The following is a 20245-nucleotide window of genomic DNA, read 5'->3' as shown; positions in this document are numbered from 1 at the left end:
TTAATACCCCTTTCACAGTTGGCCCAGTTAAAACAGTATTAAAATCATGTTTTATAAACAGATTAATCCATCAATACATTAATCTTTTAGTGAGGGTGAACTCATTTCTATAGCTTGTCAAGCCCACATTCTCAATTAGCATTAATCAAAAGAGCCACACACATATATAGGAATAGAGGATATTATTATTTATTTATTTAAAACATTTGTCTGCCACTTTTCTACCTAAAATAGGGTCCCCAAGTAAGAAAACATTAAAACACCAATAAACAATTTTTAAAAACTCTTTAAAACAATTTAAATTTAAAACAACATTCAAAATAGCATCAAAATTATTTAGTAAACAAACATAACAACACAAAGAGCAGGAAGAAGAGCTAATAACAGTTATTGGGCACATTCCAGACAAAACAAAAGCTTTCATCTGCTGGCAGAAGACAGCACTAGAGGGGAACAGATGGATCTCCCTGGGGAGAGAGTTCCAAAGTTTGGGTTCCATAACAGAGAAGGCCCTTTCACAGGGCCAACTAGCCTCAGAAGGTGGAGGCACCTTAAGCAGGGCCTCTGAGTGAGTGGATATGTTTATATAGAAGGTGGTCCTTGATATGCTGGTTCCCACTCCATAAAGGGCTTTAAAGGTCAATACCACACCTTGAACTGGGGCTCAGAAGCAAACTGGGAGCCAGTGCAGATTGAACAAGACTGGAGTGATATGGTCCCTATGATGCACTCCAGTCAGCACTCTGGCTGAGGCATTCTGCACCAACTTAAGCTTTTGGAAAGTATTCAAGGGCAGCCCATGTAGAGTGCATTGCAGTAGTCTAATTTTGATGTTACCAAGGCATATAGTACACTGGTAAGCTCTTTCCTGCCCAGGAATGGCCACAACTGGCTCACCAGCCAAAACTGGTGAACAGCACCCTGGCAACCGCTGCCATCTGTTTATCCAGCAAGAAGCCTGGGTCCAGTAGCACCCCAAGATACAAGCCTGCTGGTTAAGGGTAGTGCAACCCCAATCAGAACAGGAGAGAACTAATTTCCTGGGTCATACCTTCACCCCACCAGTATCACCTCTGTCTTATCAAGATTAAGTTTCAGCTTCTTAGCCCTCATCCATTCCAAAACTGCCTCCAGACATCTGTTCACTGTTTCCACAGCCCCCATGAGATCTGTTGGTAGAAATACAGCTGAGCGTCATCTACATATTGATGACAACTCAGCCCAAATCTCTGTATGACTTCTCTCAGCAGCTATATATAGAAGTTGAAAAGCATGAGGGACAAGATGGAACCCTGCGGCACCACAAAGGCCAGAGGCCTTGTGGATGAACAGCAGTCCCCCAGCAACACACTGTGAAATCTACCTTGAAGTAGAACTGGAAGCACTGCAGAAGAGTGCCTCCCAGTTCCAATCCCAAAAGGTAATCTAGAATAATACCAAGAATGGTGGTATTAAAAGCTACTAAGAGACCAGGAGAATTAACAGGGTTGCACTCCCCCTGTCCATGTCCAGATGCAGGTCATCCGCCAGGGTGACCAGGCTGTTTCAGTCCCATAACCAGGCCTGAAAATGGATGGGAATTGATCCAAACAATCCAGTTGACATGATCCTGGGCCTGTAAGCCTCAAGGAAGCCTGAAGCCTAAAGTAAATTTCCAGTAGGCCTGATTGCCAATTCCCCTGCATGCTTACATTTTCTAAGATCCTTCCCAGCTTTAGGATTGGACTAAGGGAAACTGGAGGGGAAAGGAAGGCCAATCAGAACTAGGGAATTTGGACCCCTTGAAGGGGGAAGGTAGCTGAGTGGCAGAGACGTGGCTACTAGCAGGAGAGGATCCCTCATCCAAGGAGGGTGGGGTGGACGAAGAAAGAGCCATGTATTGCAGGGACCAGTTAGTTAGTTGTGTTAGGAAGCTTTACTGGCTCCTTTATGTGTTTATTCTGTCCTGCCTGTTGAAAAGTATCCCCTATTATATCTGTTGCTCACAAGTGTTCTTTCCCCCACCCCTGTCTGGTGATTACTCATCTAGTTAAATAAAATAGTTTGTTTTGTTCTACCAAGGTTCAGCCCTGGAGTCCTGCTCCAGGGCTGAAGTGGGCTAGAGGCAAAGGGATGTGTTTGTGGGCTAGAGGGCTCCTGGAAGGAGATATCTTTATCGGGCAGGCCCCACAAGGCCCCCTGCTCCCCACGGCACCACAGGTGGCATATCAAAGAGTCACAAATGGCTGCTGAGCCAATATCACTGATCTAAATAAATAAATAAAAACTACCATGGACACAAAGCCTCCAACCTTGAACAGCACTATCCCTGACAGCGCATAGGCCATGGTCTCAAACTTCCATTACCAGACTGATGGACGGTAGGCCCCACCAACACCATGAATAAGACCTCCAGAGTAGAGGTGGGCACAAACTGCAATATGAGCAAAAAAACCCACACGAAACTGGCTGATTCATGGTTCATTAACACGATACTGTGTCCTGTTTGAGTTAGGCTATGTTCAGCCACTGCTGATTTTTCAGGTTGGCCAAGTCTGCAGTGTCTTTCATGTTCTTTTATTCTTGTCTGGATCCTACGCTGTGTGGTCCCAATGTAAACTTGTCCACAACTGCAGGGTATGCTGTATACTCCTGAAGAGGTGAGGGGGTCTCTACTGTCTTTTGCTGATTGTAGCATCTGTTGCATTTTTCTGGTGGGTCTGAATACTGTTTGTAGGTTGTGCTTTTTCATAAGTTTTCCCATCTTGTTAGTCTGGTGTTTTCCAGACATTGACACTGAGAGATCTCTGTCTTTCAGTGCTACACCTCTGAAGATGCCAGTCACAGCTGCAGGCAAAACATCAGGAACTTCAATGCCAAAACCACGGTCATACAGCCCGGAAAATCTACAACAACTAACATTCTCCACATGGAATTCAAACATACGGCGCCGTCTTCTGAAGCCGGTGTGTGGTGTTTGAAACTGACAGCCCCCTCCTCCTGTTGCCCCGAAGCAGCAAGAGAAGTCTGTCAGTTTCAGAAGACTCTGTGCTGGCTTCATCCAATTGGGTGAAGCCTGAGAGGGGCATGTGAAACTGACAGCCCTGTTCTCTTGTCCCCCAACTGGGAGGAGAATGACAGCTATCAGTTTGACAGACCCTGTGCCGGGTTCAGCCCATGGGCTGAGGCCGGCACGGAGTGAGTGAAGCTGACACCTCCCCCCATTCTCCTGCCACCCAGGGGACAGGAGAACAGGCTGTCAGTTTCACTCACCCCGCACTGGGTTCAGCGTGTACCTCTTAAAGTGCCCATGTGGTTTATTATATGTGGGAAGTACTACTTGCTCCTTAAAGGTTCGTTTGAATGAACATCAGTCCCAAGTAAAGAATAAAGTCCTAGAGGCACTTTGGTGCAGCGCTATATAGAGAAGGCTCATAATGAAATGGACATGAAATTTACAATTTTATATAAAACGGAACAGAGGGCTTCGGAGACTGCTACAAGGGAGCTTAGAAAGAAGGAAACATATTGGATTTTTAAACTTAGAAGTTTAATTCCTAGAGGTTTGAATATTGCTAATGACTATTCCTGTTTTTTGGGCTAAATGATTCTGCCCTCTGCTCAATGTTTTAGATCTAGAGGTTTTTTTCTGAATACATTTTCCTTTAAGAACTGATTGCTAGTAAATTAAGACGTGGAATAGTTAGCTATATCAAGCTTGTTACTATACAGTATTACACAGTGATTATTGAATGGATTCGTGAATAAGCACTTATGAAAAAGATCTATGAGGGATTCACGTGAGTAATATATGATCATTGCATTTTATATTGATATTGTGTATGTATTTTAATTCATTGTGTATGTATTTTAATTATTATATTTTAATTTTAGTGACTGTGTACTCTTTGATAAAGATTATATGAAACGGGTCACATAAGGATCTAGATAACCCGTCAGAGGACCATACAATTTCCTATTGGACTCTACACAGCCATTTGGAATTAACATACAGTACGGATTGTCTCCATTTTTTATTGTAATCTTCACTCACCAGCTGGACTTTTGCTATTTGGGACCTGCAACTAGAGATTATGCTGGGTTGTTACTATGCATTTGCACTTTATGGATTGTATGTGCAATGAATTTGTATAGCATTTTGTAGCACCAGAACTTTATTATCTCATGGTACCTGTTTTTAGCAATTGTGTTAATGGTTTTCCATGTGTGAGGTGAAGAATTATATGTATAAGTAGTTTTTTACTGTGTGATTTGTATATAAATGAATGTGTAAATAAATGAACTATTGGAGTTGTTAGTCATATATTTCTACAGCATTATGAGAGAGCTTCACTTTAAAAAAAAGATTTTGTAATGGGTTCTGAGTACCAATGAGGCGAGGAAATCTCATATGTATTTTGATATTGTCAAACTGAAGCACTCCCACACTTCATTTAGGGCCGATTTTGGCCCCAAACAAGCTGATTCTTAATGAATTGGCCCTACGCAGAGTGCAAGAGTGCTCCCGCAACCAGCATGACAATGTACTTCTAGAAGTGATGTCATCAAGTTGGTGCTAGGAGCATGTGTGTGTGAAAAGAATTAAAAAGGTGAGTGCTGCATCCCCCCTCCCACTGGAAGGGTAAGGGGACCTGGCAACCCTAATCTGAAGAAGTCCATGAAAACATGTGCTGGATTCTGGAATGCAATTTTGTTAGTCTTTAAGGTTCCACAGGACTGTTGGAGATCATAGATATCTGAGGATAGTTTTATTGGCCTTTTGCCTTGCCATATCCCTCCCAATTGTGATGGGTGACTGACTGTTCCAGGTTTACTCTCTATAAATTCACCTTTCATGTTAACAAACTATCTGTGCCACAAAGCAACTCCTACCCTTTCTCCAGCCATTCCTGCTATTGTCCTTGACCCTGCAAGACTTTCCCATATCCCTCACCTCTGCTGCTCCCAGTGCTTGATATTCTCTTGGAACTTGTCTTATGAACCTTAACTGCCATTTGAGAGTGACCTTAACTTAGTACCTACTGTGAAAGGATTCATCTTATAAAGATCCTGATCTTTCCTATATCCTAGGCAGACCCCACAAAGAGGTTTGGGAGTTCTCTAGGGCATGACAAGAGCAAGCGAAGATATTTGACTTCTGGTACAAACAGCTACTTAAATTTATTGTCTCTCATGACACTTTGAGAAAATCTGATGCTTACAAATGGCCATCTCCCTTGCCATCATGTGAGGGGGCTGGACAGGATGGTGGCAGCATGTGGTGGCAGCCCCCACAAGATCAACCTTCCCCTCTCTCCATTCAAGGGCTGTGCCAACCAATGGGACAGAGGCACCTGGTGGATCCTCGCACGTATGAGATTTATTATTCCCTTTCTGGAAGGTATCTCAGAACATTTGGATAAGAACAAATTAGAGAAACTGCTGTCAAACTCAGATCTTACTGCATTACACCAGATAGCGAAATTTTGTGCCCTGGTCGTTAAAGCCCATTAGAGTGTAGGCCTCCATTTCGGTTGCTTGCTTAGAACTATGCTAACTTCCTAGTCTTTACAAATTTTGATAGATATTAGGAAATTAGTTTTTAAATTGTATATACTTATATGCTTCATGTTTTAAATAGTTGTAAAATGTGCACTTAAATTTTATGGTAAATGTACTGGCTAAGTGCTGTAATAAAGAGTATTACTACTACTGGTGGATCCTCAGGGCTGCCACTTCCCTAGCGGCCCAGGGCTGGGGACGATCCCCATGGAAGTGTTGTGGAGCTGCACCAGGAGGGAGTGGGGGGAGGTGCTGTGGATGAGAAAAGTTGCAGGGAGGAACTAATTGTTCAACACAGACTTTATTGAACTGCCAACAATGAAGAGGATGTCTGGCTGCATGTTGCCAACTTCCCTTAGCTGGGATAGGAGCCAAGCCGAGGGAGTCTGAATGGAGCCCTTACATGGGCTGCTGGAAGCCCCCTGGAAACAAATTTGTTGAGTGTGGTTCCCTGGCTGACTGCCTTTATGATAGGCATGGGCTATGCAGGATCATGGACAGGGACTGCCCCCGCCCATGATGAGCCTCAACTGCAGAGGCCAGCATTTGGAGGAGCTTGTATGAGGGGAGAGGGGTGGCTGGTGTGAATGAGAACACCAGGGCAGCCATCTCCCTAGATCCTTGCAAGAGAACTTGTGTGGTAGTTGTTAGTTAGATATTCTGGACGTGGCTCTCCTCTGATACGTGAGTCTGAGGCATGCCTCGAATTTCACCATTTCAGGAGAGTTAATTCAAGATTTAATTTCACATTTGATCTTTGCAACTGTAAGCATTTGTTTTCCAAATAAAATGTGTTTGCTTATATATCATCTATGGTTATCTTGGCCAGTATCATATACTTAATTCCCATGAATGACATACCATGTTGACTAAGAAATCTGCAAAGTCTGCACAAAACCCCTAGATCTGCACAAATATATATATAAAAAAATAAAATTAGGGATTAAAACACCCCCAAAGCAGATGTTGCCAAAAGAAAAAGCCTTACACTAATCTTGTCTAGAAATAGAACATGCCACAAAAGTAGGGCTCAGCTGATCAGCAGGTCAAAAATGGATCATTTGGGTGAAAACAGATGACAGGCCAGGTTGGAGATGGGAATGAAAAGTAGAGATTGGGTGTGTGGCAAGTGGGGGAAAGTTACAAGAAGGAATAAAATAGAGGCTGGGAAGAGAAATAGGATTTCCCAACACTGCTAGTCCTCATGCGTTCCCCTGTTGTTTTCTGTAATTTTACATTAAGAATAAGCTTGCTTTATCTTTGAAACTATATACCAATGGAAATTCACAATGCAAATTTTATTTTTAAAAATCTTAGAAAAAGAGGTGTGGATTCAACCATCCACCAAGGAGCTTTTATCCAACAAGCGGCTCTTCATTCAACGGAAAAGCCACTGAATTTGGAGGTAGATTCCTTAGGCTAAAGGAAGACTTCAAACTTTGCTTAGTGGTAGGACAGGGATCTACCTCATTATTTTCTACACACCTCTTTGCTGTCTCAGATTTTTAACCTAACCTGTGTTAGTGGGCATAACAGCCAAACTAAACATGACACATGAGTTCTCTGACTAGAACTCCAGATGTGTTTTTGTCTTAAAAACTTCCCAAATGAGAGAAAACAGTGTAGATCAGGGCTGAAGCACTAGGAAAGGAAGTTTGTACATCATCTATTCCAAATCACTGATCAAAAATAACCCTTTGGCCAGTAGGAGGGAAAAACCAGTGCCATACTGTGTCTGCTTTTTCCCCGCTGCTACAGCTAAAAGCTGCCATGAGGAGAGTATTTTTGATCAGGAAAACTACTCAGGAAAAACATTTTAAAATAAAATTCCCCAGCACCTGTCATGTCTGCATGCCATTCATCCATGCCATCCATGTATCTGATCTGTTCACTGTATTGATATATTGTATGCTTTCATGCCATGCTCATATAATGTAGCCACTATAATCATGCCATCCTTGGCCGGCCTGAAAACGAAAGTACTCATGCTGATTTTACAGAGAAAGTAACCAGCCTATTATCTCTGAAAGTATGCGTGTTGACCTTGCAGCTGTACTGTAACTCTTCACAGGGGAAAGAGGGAGTTTTGATTCCTTGTTTTGATCTTCTGCCTTTCTCTGTCCAGACAAAGCTATTATGTTCTCATGAAACTTTTTAGGATTTTCGCGCCTAAAGGCTAATTGCTCAGAGGGAGGGGGGAATTGTACTCTATATATCAACAGTGCATATGCTTGTATAACCATTCCTTCCAACTTACTCATCTATGGATGTACCCATGAACTTAATGGAACTCTAAATAAAAAACCTTTTCAACCAATGCACTGGAGTGCTTGCTGTGAGGGGTTTGGGGGGGTCTATCTGCCATGGGCTGCCATCCCTAGAACTGACAGCACCACAGCCACAATCCATGTCCTATGTGAAACAGGATGCTGGACTAGATGGACTAGTGGTGGGATCCAACAAGGCTCTTCTTATGTTCTTATCACATGCACACAAACTAAACACAGAGTCTTTTTAGGGCCAAATAATATGTCAGGAGTTCCAAGTGCAGATCTCTAGCATCACATTTATACTGACCCTTAAAATACTTGCTGACATGATTGGGTTAAAGTGGGTGGACCTAAGGCTGGAACTCTCTCCCACACATTACCATTAGCATGGTGTCAAGTATCCTTACAAAAAATATAACTAAACCTCTGGTAATTGACTTCAACATATTTCATATGGAAACAGTCACTGTTACAGAAATATTTTGAAAGAATCCAGGATCATCATTATTCTACCTTAACAAAAGAAATAGAAGCACATCCAAAATGCTCTGGGAAGTTGAAATACACAGTGCACTACTATGGCACAATGCTGAACTTCAAATTCTCTGAAGCTCAGCCTGGTTCTGTTGCAGCCTCTACATTACAGAAGCAGCAACAGCATGAAAGGCAAAAATGCAAGACAGAGGAGAGAATAAGCTATCACTTTTTCAAACATTCTGCTTCAGCATAGTCAGGGAAGTGAGTGGAAATTCAAAGCACACCCACACAGTCCTAATAAAGGGAAGGCTATTAAGCCTGCTGGAGTCTGAAGTGTCACATTTCCAGCATACAGCCACCACATAAAAGCTCTTCGTACTGGTCTCATCCCACAGGAACAGTTACATCAAATAAGCTCAGGAGGTGCCACTGTCCCAATTTGAGAAGAGACATGTTAGAGTCTAAAGTAACTGGGAATAAAGATTTACTTTATTATACCACACATTGCAGCATAATAGGTCTCACTTTCATCTGGCCATTTCATTGAATATGAATTACCATTTTAATATACAGAATAATATTTTACTCTGTATCTGATCACTTTCGCTTATCTGGGAGAAACAAGGATGGAGCATAGGCAGGTGCCTGAGTGTGTTCTTTGCAAGCAGGGCCGATTCCAGATGACTAACCTTAAGGTGCTTCATGCCACCCTCTTCCGGATCGCGAAGGAGAAAATGCGAAATATCGCGTTTCCTTGCGCGAGTTTTGCGCGTCGTCGCGCAAAACTCGCGCGAGGAAACGCGATATTTCGCATTTTCTCCTTCGCGATCCGGAAGAGGGCGGCATGAAGCGCCTTAAGGTTAGTCATCTGGAATCGGCCCAGAAGTTCCCAGGTGCAATCTGTAGGCTCTTCAGTTAAAAGATCTCATGTAACACATCTAGAACTGGAAAGGTTCAGCCAGCACAAGCAGACAGAGCTGGGTTAGATGGGCAAATGGTTTCACCAACGATGATAGCTCCATATACACATTTATTATTTATTATTGAACAACCAGTTTACGCAGTATTTTATAGAGAAGAACATATGCAAAACAAAATCTCCCCAGGAGATTATTTTTGTGGTTATTGGCAGGAACCAGTAAATTAAGTTAATTAAGTAAGTAAATTAAGTAAGTAAATTAAGTTTTCAAGAAAAGGCTGGATGAATATTTGTCAGAGATGCTTTAGGCTGATCCTGCACTGGGCAGGGGGTTGGGCTAGATCGTCTGTAAGGCCCCTTCCAATTCTATGATTTTTTAAAAAAAGTATCTCCTACGTTTTCAAACAAATAGAACCAGTGTTAGGGTACTGGGCTAGGATCTGCCCTGAAGCTTGTTGGATGACCTTGGGCCAGTCACCCTCTGTCTCCGCCTAACCTACCTCACAGGGTTGTTGGAGCATAAAATGTAGGAAGGGAGTACAATGTTTACTGCCCAGAGTACCTTAGAGGAAAGGCAGGAAAAAAAGGTACTAAAGAAAGGAAAATTAACCTTTCCCCAAATTTAACAACTATTTATTTATTTCCCACTTGGAAATTTATCAGTGTTATCCTAAACATATATACTCAGAAGAAAATCTCACTGAGCTGAGTGGGACTAAACCCCCTAGGAAGTGCACTATGATGAAAACAACTGCAATATTAGAAGAAAATATACCAAATTCTGTTTGAGTTAAGACATCAAAATGTCCAGAGTCCCATAGGAATAAGTATTTGCACAAATGGTTCTCAAACAGACCCTAGTAGAAGGTTTTTCCTAGGTGTACTTTTTGTCACAAGAATATTTCCACACCAATTTTTGCGCAGGTGATTGTATGGTACTTGTATGCTTCTCTGAGAGAGGAATTGTAAAAATTATGCAGGGAAAACTTTAACAGCCAACCTTTGGGAATCTGACGAACCAGTGGTTCGCAAATAGACATAGGAACAAACATTACGAACAGAAAAAAACCACAAACAGCCTGTTTGTCTGTTCACGAACAAGCTGTTCGTGAGGCCCCATCCTAAACAAACAGGTGGTCGTTGCAAGTATCTTTCGTTGCCTTCAGCAGCTGTTTGTCAAGCCAGACAGACTGGCACCTGCAATCAATCCCCTTGGCAACTGGAAGCAAGGAGGGACTGAACACTGTTAGAACGCCTTCTAGCTTTCCTTCTGGCTTTAACCCTTCAAAGTACTTCCAGCAGAGAGCCCCGTTTTTGCCACTGTGAAGAGAAAATGACAGCGAACAGGGAGACCCATGGATCATGCCTTTCCCATGGTGCAATCTCTTTCAAACTTGGAGGGGCTTCAGAGGACAGTGAGGACTATGTCCCCTGCAAATTTGGTGGGTATTGGACATTGGGAATGTCACTTTTGTAACCCCTCAAACTAGCTGCCAGCAGACACTGCTGTTTCTGCCAGGACAGGGCCCTTTAAACTATCAGCTGGCAGGCAGCAGGGGGGAATCCCCCCTGACGCCTGCCAGCTGATAGTTTAAAGGGATCTTTAAAGGGCCAGGTAAGTAGGTTTGAGGGGAGGGGGGCTAAGTGGGGGGTTGGCGTGGGGGGTTCTGGCCCCCACGAACAACGAACAACGAACATGTCCAGGAACAGTTCATGTTCGTCCATGTTCATTGTTCATTGTTCATGGATGGCAACGAACGACGAACAGGGTGTTCGGGTTATTTTTTCCATTTGCTCCCATGTCTATTCACAAACCATGAATCAGCCTGGTTTGGGCCAAACTTTGGTTCGTATTTCAGTTCATGCCCATCTCTAATGCCTACTAATTACAAAACATCTAATGCAAACAAATGTTCCTGAACTAGAGTTTGGGTTAACAACACTGATTTTGGAACTAGAGGTGGGCATGGACTGGGAAAACCCCATGGACCACTAGCCTGTGGTCCACTGATTTTCATGGACTACAAACTTTTCACAGACCAGCCCTGTTCACGGACCAGTTCGTTGGTCCGTAGTCCGTCACTTCTGGCAGCCCTGGTTCTGCCCCCTTCACACCCAGAGAGCCCAAACTTGCAGAGGGTCTTCAGGAGCCTCTCCTCCAGCCACCATCCAAGTTTGGTCAAGATTGCATTTTGGACGTCCTAAAGTGGCCCCCAGGAAACTTCCAGTAGATACTGGAGTCACAAATGCCAATTGACTTGCATTGGCTAGCAGCACCCAAAAGTTGCAATGAGGCAAAATCAAGCAGAAAAGGGTGGGGGGAAGAGCCACTCACCACACAGATGCCTTCTCAGCCATTGCCGAGGGAATTCATTCTTGCTCTTTGCTCGCATAGAGAAGAATGGGAGCTCTCTGGTTGGCAGGCAGAGCTGCCTATCAAAGTTTTGAGACCTAAGATTGGTGTTGCCGTGGCTGCAGAACGTCCACCCCTCAGTTGCCTAGGGAATTAATTCTTTCTTCTTGCTTGCATAGAGCAGAATAGGAGCTCTCTGCTTGGCAGGCCGAGCTGCCTATCAAGGTTTTGAGGGCTAAGATTGGTGTTGCCATGGCTGCGGAGCAGAATGGGAGCTCTCAGGTTGGCAGGCAGAGCTGCCTATCTATGTTTTGAGGGCTACGATTGGCTGCAGAATGTCCACCCTTCCCTAGCAGAATGAAAGCTCTCTGGTTGGCAGGCAGAGCTGCCTATCAAGGTTTTGAGGGTTAAGATTGGCTGCAGAATGTCCACCCCTCCCTTGCAGAATGAGAGCTCTCTGGTTGATAGGTTTTGAGGGCTAAGATCGGATGGAGAATGTCCACCTCTCCATTGCCTAGGGAATTCATTCTTGCTCCTTTCTCCGTAGAGCAGAATGGGAGCTCTCTGCTCAGCAGGCAGAGCTGCCTATTAAGTTTTTAAGAACAAAAAAAGTGGCAAAAAAAAGGATTCATGGGAACAGAGCGCTGAGTCTCTTGTTCGGATTGGACTGGGATATGAGATAGACAATTAAGATTCTTGAATGTATCATGATTATATAAATACACTGTAATATTATTGTACATGTATTGAACACACTTGTCATATGATATTTTTGCATGTTTCATGCCTATATATACAGAGATATTTTTCCATTTTCCGGGTGGCTTGCCACTTTTTTTGTTCTGAGTATAGACCGGAAATTGCCTTGTTTTTCTGTGCATCTTGTTTATTAAGTTTTTAAGGTCTGCAAAAGGTCTGCAGACGTCCTCTCCATTGCCTAGGGAACTGATAGATCAGTGCCAGGATGTCTGGACTCACAGACCATGGATCAACGGACTGGCCCAACTGGACCAAAATTCGTGAAAGGGGTTTGTTCCACGAACTGTGTGTTCATGAACCACTAACTGGGCTGGACTGTGCAAAATTTTGGTCCGTTTTCCAGACTGTGCCCACCTCTGCATACAACCAAACAGTAAGCAGACTTGTACTTCAGTGGATTTAGAAGAATATAACTGTGCTTAGGATAGCTCTGTAACTATATTTTATATAGATCTTAGTATCTATTGACTGGTGGACTCCTCTGTTGGTAAAACTTTTTACCCAAATCAATAGATCAGGTAGACTTCCTAGGGGATGGACCACAAGCATCATCGTACCAATCTATAAAAAGGGTGATCGGAATGATCCAGGCAATTATAGGCCAATTAGTTTGCTCCCTATTGCCTCCAAATTGTACAGTAGACATCTAAAAAACAAATTAGAGGATTATGTCATTGAGAATAACTTAATTCAACCTCTCCAAATTGGATTTAAAAGGGGGCATTCCACCATCAAACACTGCCAAACTTTATGTACCCTGGCTTTTGAGGTTATTAGAGGCCCTACAAAGGCCCTTTATCTGGCCTTTATCAATCTGGCCTTGGCATTTGACTCTTTAGATAGAGGCAGACTATGGCAGCAGCTCTTGAACATCAGCATTGACCCTTGGCTAGTCTATTTGATAAGACAGTTACGTTGTGATACCACTGTAAAGGTCAACATTGGGAGAGAGGGCTTACTTACAGAAGATATCCAAGTACAGAAAGGGGTGAAAAAGGGTTGTGTGTTAGCCCCACCTTGTTTAATCTGTACCTAAATGACTTAATTGCCAACTTGGAAGGTAGGGAATTTATGCCCCTGGCCATTGGACAGCAGAAGGTGCCTATCCTCTTGTATGCAGATGACATGGTTCTGTTATCCTTAACCAAGATCGCCCTGAGGAGGCTCTTGAATAAATTGGGTGAGTACTGCAATGCGGAAGGTTTGTGAATAAATTATGCCAAGTCTAAAGTTCTGGTCTTTAGGAAACATCCAAGGAAATCTATTTGGAGCATTCTTGGTACCCCGATTGAACAATGCAGCACGTATAAATATCTAGGTATAACCTTTTCTGAAATCCTATCCTGGAACCTCCACATTATACCATACGAAGCATCATTAGAAATGTCTCTTTCTGTTATATTTCAAACAAATACACACAACTTTCACTGCATGAAATTCTATAACCCTACATTTCCAAATGGCTGAAGAGAGGAAAAATGGACTCTCTGCAAATTGTCAATTCAAATTGATGCAGATATATTCTAGTGCAACTTATTTTTGTCTGTATCGGCATAACAGCATTGGCTGCCAAAATGTAACTTAAAATATTTATTCAAAATGTGAAAAAAATGCTTTAGAATATATTTCAACAGTTTATTATCAGGTGGGAAGGAAACTGCAAACGGCATGTATATTCTCCTGAGGAATGTTTTTCTTCACACAGAGCATAGAGAGGGCCATTAGTGCACAAAATAAATCTCATTATCTTTATAAAGGAAAAATGGGTAATGATATATGTATGTACATATATGTATTAGCCAAGGAGTTATTGCACACATGGGAAGAAGACAGGAAAACAAAGGGCCTGTAAAAAATATAGCCAGGACATTAAAATATGGACCTTAATCTCTGAGCTGTATTTACTTATGCATTCACTAAGGAGTTCATGTTCTTTTATACGACGTATTTTAAGAAGACCTCTTAGAGATAACTGGAGAAAACAATAATAGTCAATTTAAATATAGATATTATACTCTAAAATCTCAAATCAGATATTCCACTGAAACTCTCAAGTAAATATTATAAGACTGCCAGTGCCAACTATCTGTTCAAGATAATCCTGTTAAAATAGCATCCTTCTACAAAACTCAAAGAATGGTTCCATTCCAAAGCTAATTTCTAGAAGCCTTCAGTTCTCATAGATGAGCCAAATATTATATTATTACTTTTAAAAAAGAGTGGTCATATTATACTAATGGTTGAAGGATTCACCTTCCAAGAATAAAAATAGATCTAGCTTGTGGCAGTTCTCTTTCACTGGCACCTGATCCTGTAGACTTGCATAAAGACATAGTGCATTGCTTAGCATCCTGTTCTGTCACAGTTAATGTATGATACGGACACTGATCCATTTATTTTAAAAAACCTTTTTTTCATCTTTATAGACATGCTTCATTTGTAGTTTCCTTAGCTATAAAAATAGGCAAGTTAGAAACTGTGCAACGAAAAACTTCCTTCAGTAAAGGAAACTTTTCTCTATCAGAATAACTGATTCTCCATTTTTCCATTGAAGGGGAATTTAACAGAAAAAAATCAACTAAAAGCAGTCATAAGATCCAATCCAAAAACTTGCGCCCGATACAGTGAATCTCTGTGCTATAGCTGGCATAACTGCACTACTGATCTGCAAATAAACATTTAACGATCCAATGATTTGTGCACATAAACAGGCATATATGTTAATGTATTGCTTTCAGCTTTGCATGAAATGGGTGCATAGAGGTAGAGAGAAGCCACCTGGGATAATTGCACGTATCTGTTAACATACTGGCAATACTGTCAGATTTAAGAGGACCAATCAGAAGTTGTTGGAAGGGGAAATAATTTAAATCCCTCCCATTTTCTCTGACACAGGGATTCATTCTGTCACAGCCATTACTCAGATTATGTCTTCATTAGGATACCCCTGTATTCCAGGAACCAGAACTGCCATGAGAATCTCTGCAGCAGAGCTATTGTATGCATTGTCAGAGTCTTGTAGGCTAAAATAAAACATTCCTAGTTAATATGTGGAATTAAAACTAATAATTAACTAGTTATAAGCCTGTCCACTTGGGTTTATATCAAACAGACATAAACAGTTAACAAAAACTGAGGAAACTGAGTGAAGTTGCTAAGGATGTTTTCTGCTGATATAAAATTCCACAAAGAAATAAGGGTGAGAAAAGTGCATCATCATCCCAAACAGGGAAGTTAACAACCAAGGGGGAAAGCAGGTAGAAATCAAAACAGATTCCCAGCTAACAGAGCTTAGTTATATATGTGCAGATGCAGAGAGAGAATTTTAAAGGTGGGGGTGAGGAAGAAACATCAAGGACAGTACTGGAATGGAAAGGAGGCTTGGAGGCAGTTACTTAGACAACCTCTGTTCTACCCATGCACTAAGTTATAATATGTTTGAAACCTATTTGACAAAAGCTTAATAATTTTGTGAGTTTTGACTCTCATCTTTAAATAGCAAAATAGGCAGGCAAGAGTCAATGTGGTGTAGGATCTGGGATCCTCTCATGATCCCACTCTGCCATGGAAACTTTTGGGGTGTCTTTGGGGTGTCGCTTTCAGCCTAGCCTATTTCACAGGGTTATTGTGATAATCAAATGGAAGAAGGGAGACCCATATACACTTCTCTGAGCTCCTTAGAAAAAGAGCAGAACAAAAATATACTACAGACCGACACAGTAAAAATTGTAAAAATTCTACGGATTGTACTTGCTTATCACAAAGAAAATAAGTTTTGTGTAAGATAATACATTTACTCGAGCTTTAGAATTTGCTAACATCATCTGATAAAAGGGTAATCATTGTGTATCAGATATATTAGAGATACATCTCTCAGCAACAAGTACAGATCACATATAACAAATGGGTGGCTATATCATTTAAATTTATAACATTTCCACTGAAACATGGAATTAGGAGAAACACTGAAAAATGTATGTTACACCAAGAAAATTTCCTCAAATTAAACATTATGGGAATAGATACAAAATTAGAGAAACCAGAACAGCACAAAATGCTTACATTGCTCATTAGAATATACAATAGTATGCCCAAAGTTGAAATGAATAGGATTTAAGAAGGAAAAACAGTTTTACCTTCATTTCCCTCTCCAGGTGGATGATAAAATGAGAGCCCCAGAGATATGATGGCTGCGATTTCCAAGATGATAAGAGTCACATCCTGTAATGCTTCCCAAACTAACTGTAGGAAAGTTTTTGGCTTCTTTGGAGGTATAAAGTTTTGCCCAAAAATTAGCTTTCTTTTATCTAAGTCAGCAGCAGTACCAGGTAATCCTAGAAATAAATGAAAAACAAATGTTTTAATAGTGACTGCCAAGTTTGCTAGAGTGAACATAACTGTATTTTCAAAACAAAACTTCAACTTTCATCCTGTTTAAAACAAAACTTCAAATTTCTGGCTTACTGGACTTCTCTTGGCAAACCAGGTTAATAGGTTAACCTATTAAAAACAGAGATTTTTATATGTTGAGTGAAATACTGGCAATTATTACATAGTTCTTTAAAACATTACTTTTACTGAAGGATAAAGTGAGTAATCTTAGGAAAATAAAATTAATTTAGCATTAGAAAATGCTGAAATAACAAGAAAATGGATTATGCAAGCAGATTAATGACATGAAAAAAATCAATAATCCTATGTAAAATCTCCACCAGGAAAACCACTGGAGATGATAAATTAGTAAAAAGACTATCCTTATTATTTGTCATGCACTTTTAAAGCATGCAAAATGATTTGCAACCTAATTCATTCTCACATATCGTACTGTGAAATGTGTTATTATTATCCTATTGACAAATGAGGAACTGACAGAAAAAAATTGATTCGTACCAAAGGATGTACATTCTGGGCTGGGAAAAAGGCTTTAAGCGAACCAGAGCTGATTCCAAAATGAGGGCCAAACTGCATTTGATGTAAACTGATCTCTACAGAGCAAAAAACAGAAGCCATTCAGGGCCTCGTTCAAAATCAAGGTTGCAGTATAGGGGGAGAAAAATGTAATCCTCTCCTGCTTGCAACCAAAATCCTCTCCTGCTTGGCAACCCAAATCTCCAGCACCAGAGTTTTTATTAGATCAAAAAGGGGGAAATGAAAGGTGACATCTTCAGCTCCAATAGGGTTGCCAGCCTCCAGGTGGTGACTGGAGATCTCTTGGAATTACAACTAATCTCCAGGCCATAGAAATCAGTTCCCCTGGAGAAAATGGCTACTTTGGAAAGTGAAGACTATGGCATTATATCCTCCCCAGCCTTCAACCCCAAAATCTCCAGTAATTTCCCAACTTGGAGTGGGTATCCCTAATCTAGAACTATGTGTAGTATTAATTATTTCATTCAGAATATTCATACAAAAAAATCTAACTTCCAGTCTAATTACAAGAGTCTTTCCCAGCTCCAACAGCACGCTCTTCTATCTCTGAGCTCTTCAAATCCATCTTTGCTGAATCCCATCAAACTTTTCTCAAACTTTTTACTGCACAAGTTGTTTGCCAACCTCCAGGTGAGGCCTGGAGATCTCCTGGAATAACCAGTTTTTTGAAAAAAAATGGCTGCTTTGGAAAATGGATTGTATGGCTCTTCCCTCAGGCTCCACCCCCTGAATCGCCAGGATTTTAACAACGCAGAGTTGGCATTTTGTATCCTTTTTCCAATATCAGCAGTAATAGTGTCCTTCCCCACATGGTTTACAAACCCCCTTCTGACCTTCTATGGTGCCTCTGATATATGTGGCAGTAAAAATATAAGAAACAGGAAAGGAAATAATTGCCTATAACATTCAAAAGCTGTCTGTTTCTTAGCTTTCCTGGTGGCTCCGCCCACATATCCCAGCCTGTTATGATGACAATTTAATAAGCAATGGAGATAGTAAGGCGAAATGAATGTAATAAGATAACTTTGCTACGAGTATGAGATCTATCCATATTCCTCTCCCAAACACAAACACACATTCCTCCTACATTGCATTGGCTAACATTTTGTACCACCTGCTCATACCTTAACATCCATATTGTGCTTATAATCATATTGCCATCCTCCACTTCAAGTACTACTGCCAAGATAAAGGGTGGCAAAAGAAATGGTCACTTTTCATCAAGTGATAGTAAAGAATAGTGTCCTCTCAAAACCACCCTCTACTTCAAGTACTACTTCTGAGAGAAAGGGTGGCAAAAGAAATGGTGACATTCACCAAATGATACTAAATAATAAAGCTGTCCATTTAAGTATCTCTATTTTAAATATTTAACTTGCTGGACAGCATCTTCTGCTCACAAAAAAGCAAACACTACAGTCTTGATATGATGAATTTCTTCAATTTTAAAAATGTTTTACCAGAAATTACCTAACATTTGAGAAGAGAAATTCTTTGCATAGTGGATTATGTGCATGGGATAAACATTTTACAAGGCATTACTAGCATCTGCACAGCTGTATTTTCTAATCAGAATTGAAATTATGTGTGAAGATGAAATATTATGATTACTTTTAATGATTTAAAGCAGTCCTTGCAGTCTTGCATAGTACATTAAATCCACACATATCTTTGATGTGTATGCCAGGGATTTCACTGGAAAGATACCTTTCAATGTTGCTATTACACTCTCCCCCACATTCTGTCTTTAGCACAGAAAAAAGCCATCATAGAATTAAGTATTCTGTCACTTCCTTTAGATACCAAACAGTTAATGGCACAAGGAATTTAAAAAATCAGCTGAATTGTCCTTGATGGTACATGAAAAATGAGTCATAAGCAACTTCACAACAACAAATTTGTGTAACCCAAACAAAAATTCAGTAAGAGAGTGTTCCCATTGCCTCACAGATGAGAGCAGCTGCTGGTAAGCACACTGTGTTTTAAAACTGTGTTGGAACATGACTTGAAAATGATGTGTATGGATTTTTGCCCAAAAGCATAGCTGAGTAACCATATGTTATTTTTTTAAAGAAAATGCTTATATCATCAATCTTAACTAAGAGACTGAAAAGCACAAAACAATAGTGTTGACTATTCTACAGTACTGCCATGAGCTCATGACACCTGTAGGGTAATGAAAGAATGATGGGGCTTACGAGAAGGCACAGATAAGTGCAGTGAAAATGTAAAAGGCAATACAATTTAAAGACCAAGAATAACTGTCACTAAGACAAAGAGTAACTTAGAACACGCACGAAGCAGTAGCCATGGTGGGGAATCGAAAGCCCCCGGCCCCGACTTACCAGGACCCAGTGTTTGCTGGGACTCGCAAGGGAAGGATCGAGCTGGAGCGGCCCCTTCCTTCGTGCCGGCTCCCAGCTTCTACTATGTGTGGCTCTAAGTCAAGCCGCACAGCTTATAACACCCAGCCAGCCAATCATTGGCTGGTTGGGTGTTTGAAAGTGTTTGAAACAAAAAACACTTCTCCCTATGTTACATGAAAAAAACTGATTTTTAAACAACCCTTTTCCAAAAACAATTTGCCATACTGTGCACACTTTTATGTGCTGCTACTGTGTGAAAAACACAAGTCAGCTCTAGCTCTGAATTTTCATATTCATCCAGAAAAGAATGTGATTCAAGGTAAGGGATTAGGCAAAGCATTATTTATTTATTATTTATTTTGAAAATTACAACCCAGTGTTAAAAAATACAACCAAGCGTAAAACAAAATAAACATGGAGCAGCTTAAAATGAGTTTTAAATATACACGGTTAAAAACAGACTATAAAATAGACTCTAAAATATCTTTTTTTAAAAAAAAAAATCAGCCCTTAATTATGCTTTACCTGAGCTTTAATTCATTTCAGTCAAGGTCAGACCACTCTCTAGCGTGGTCAGACAAACTGAGGGAACATACAGCTCTCTTATTCAAAAGGTGTGAAAGCTTCCTTG

At 40.9% G+C, this 20245-nt stretch overlaps 1 protein-coding gene across 5 annotated transcripts in view; it reads right to left on the bottom strand.

Annotated features, from left to right (window-relative positions):
- Positions 1-20245, bottom strand: part of ATP2B2 (ATPase plasma membrane Ca2+ transporting 2) — a 277471-nt gene that overhangs the window by 158193 nt on the left and 99033 nt on the right. For all 5 annotated transcript variants that reach the window (XM_054977415.1, XM_054977411.1, XM_054977412.1 and 2 more), the window contains exon 2: positions 16456-16653. In XM_054977415.1, coding sequence (XP_054833390.1) covers positions 16456-16653 — 198 coding nt within the window. The remainder of the gene's footprint in view (positions 1-16455; positions 16654-20245) is intronic.

The sequence above is a fragment of the Eublepharis macularius genome, chromosome 4 (genome assembly GCF_028583425.1).
Source record: "Eublepharis macularius isolate TG4126 chromosome 4, MPM_Emac_v1.0, whole genome shotgun sequence".
NCBI lineage: Eukaryota > Metazoa > Chordata > Lepidosauria > Squamata > Eublepharidae > Eublepharis > Eublepharis macularius.
Note: the sequence above shows the minus strand (reverse complement) of the source record. Positions and strands in the feature narration are given on the sequence as shown.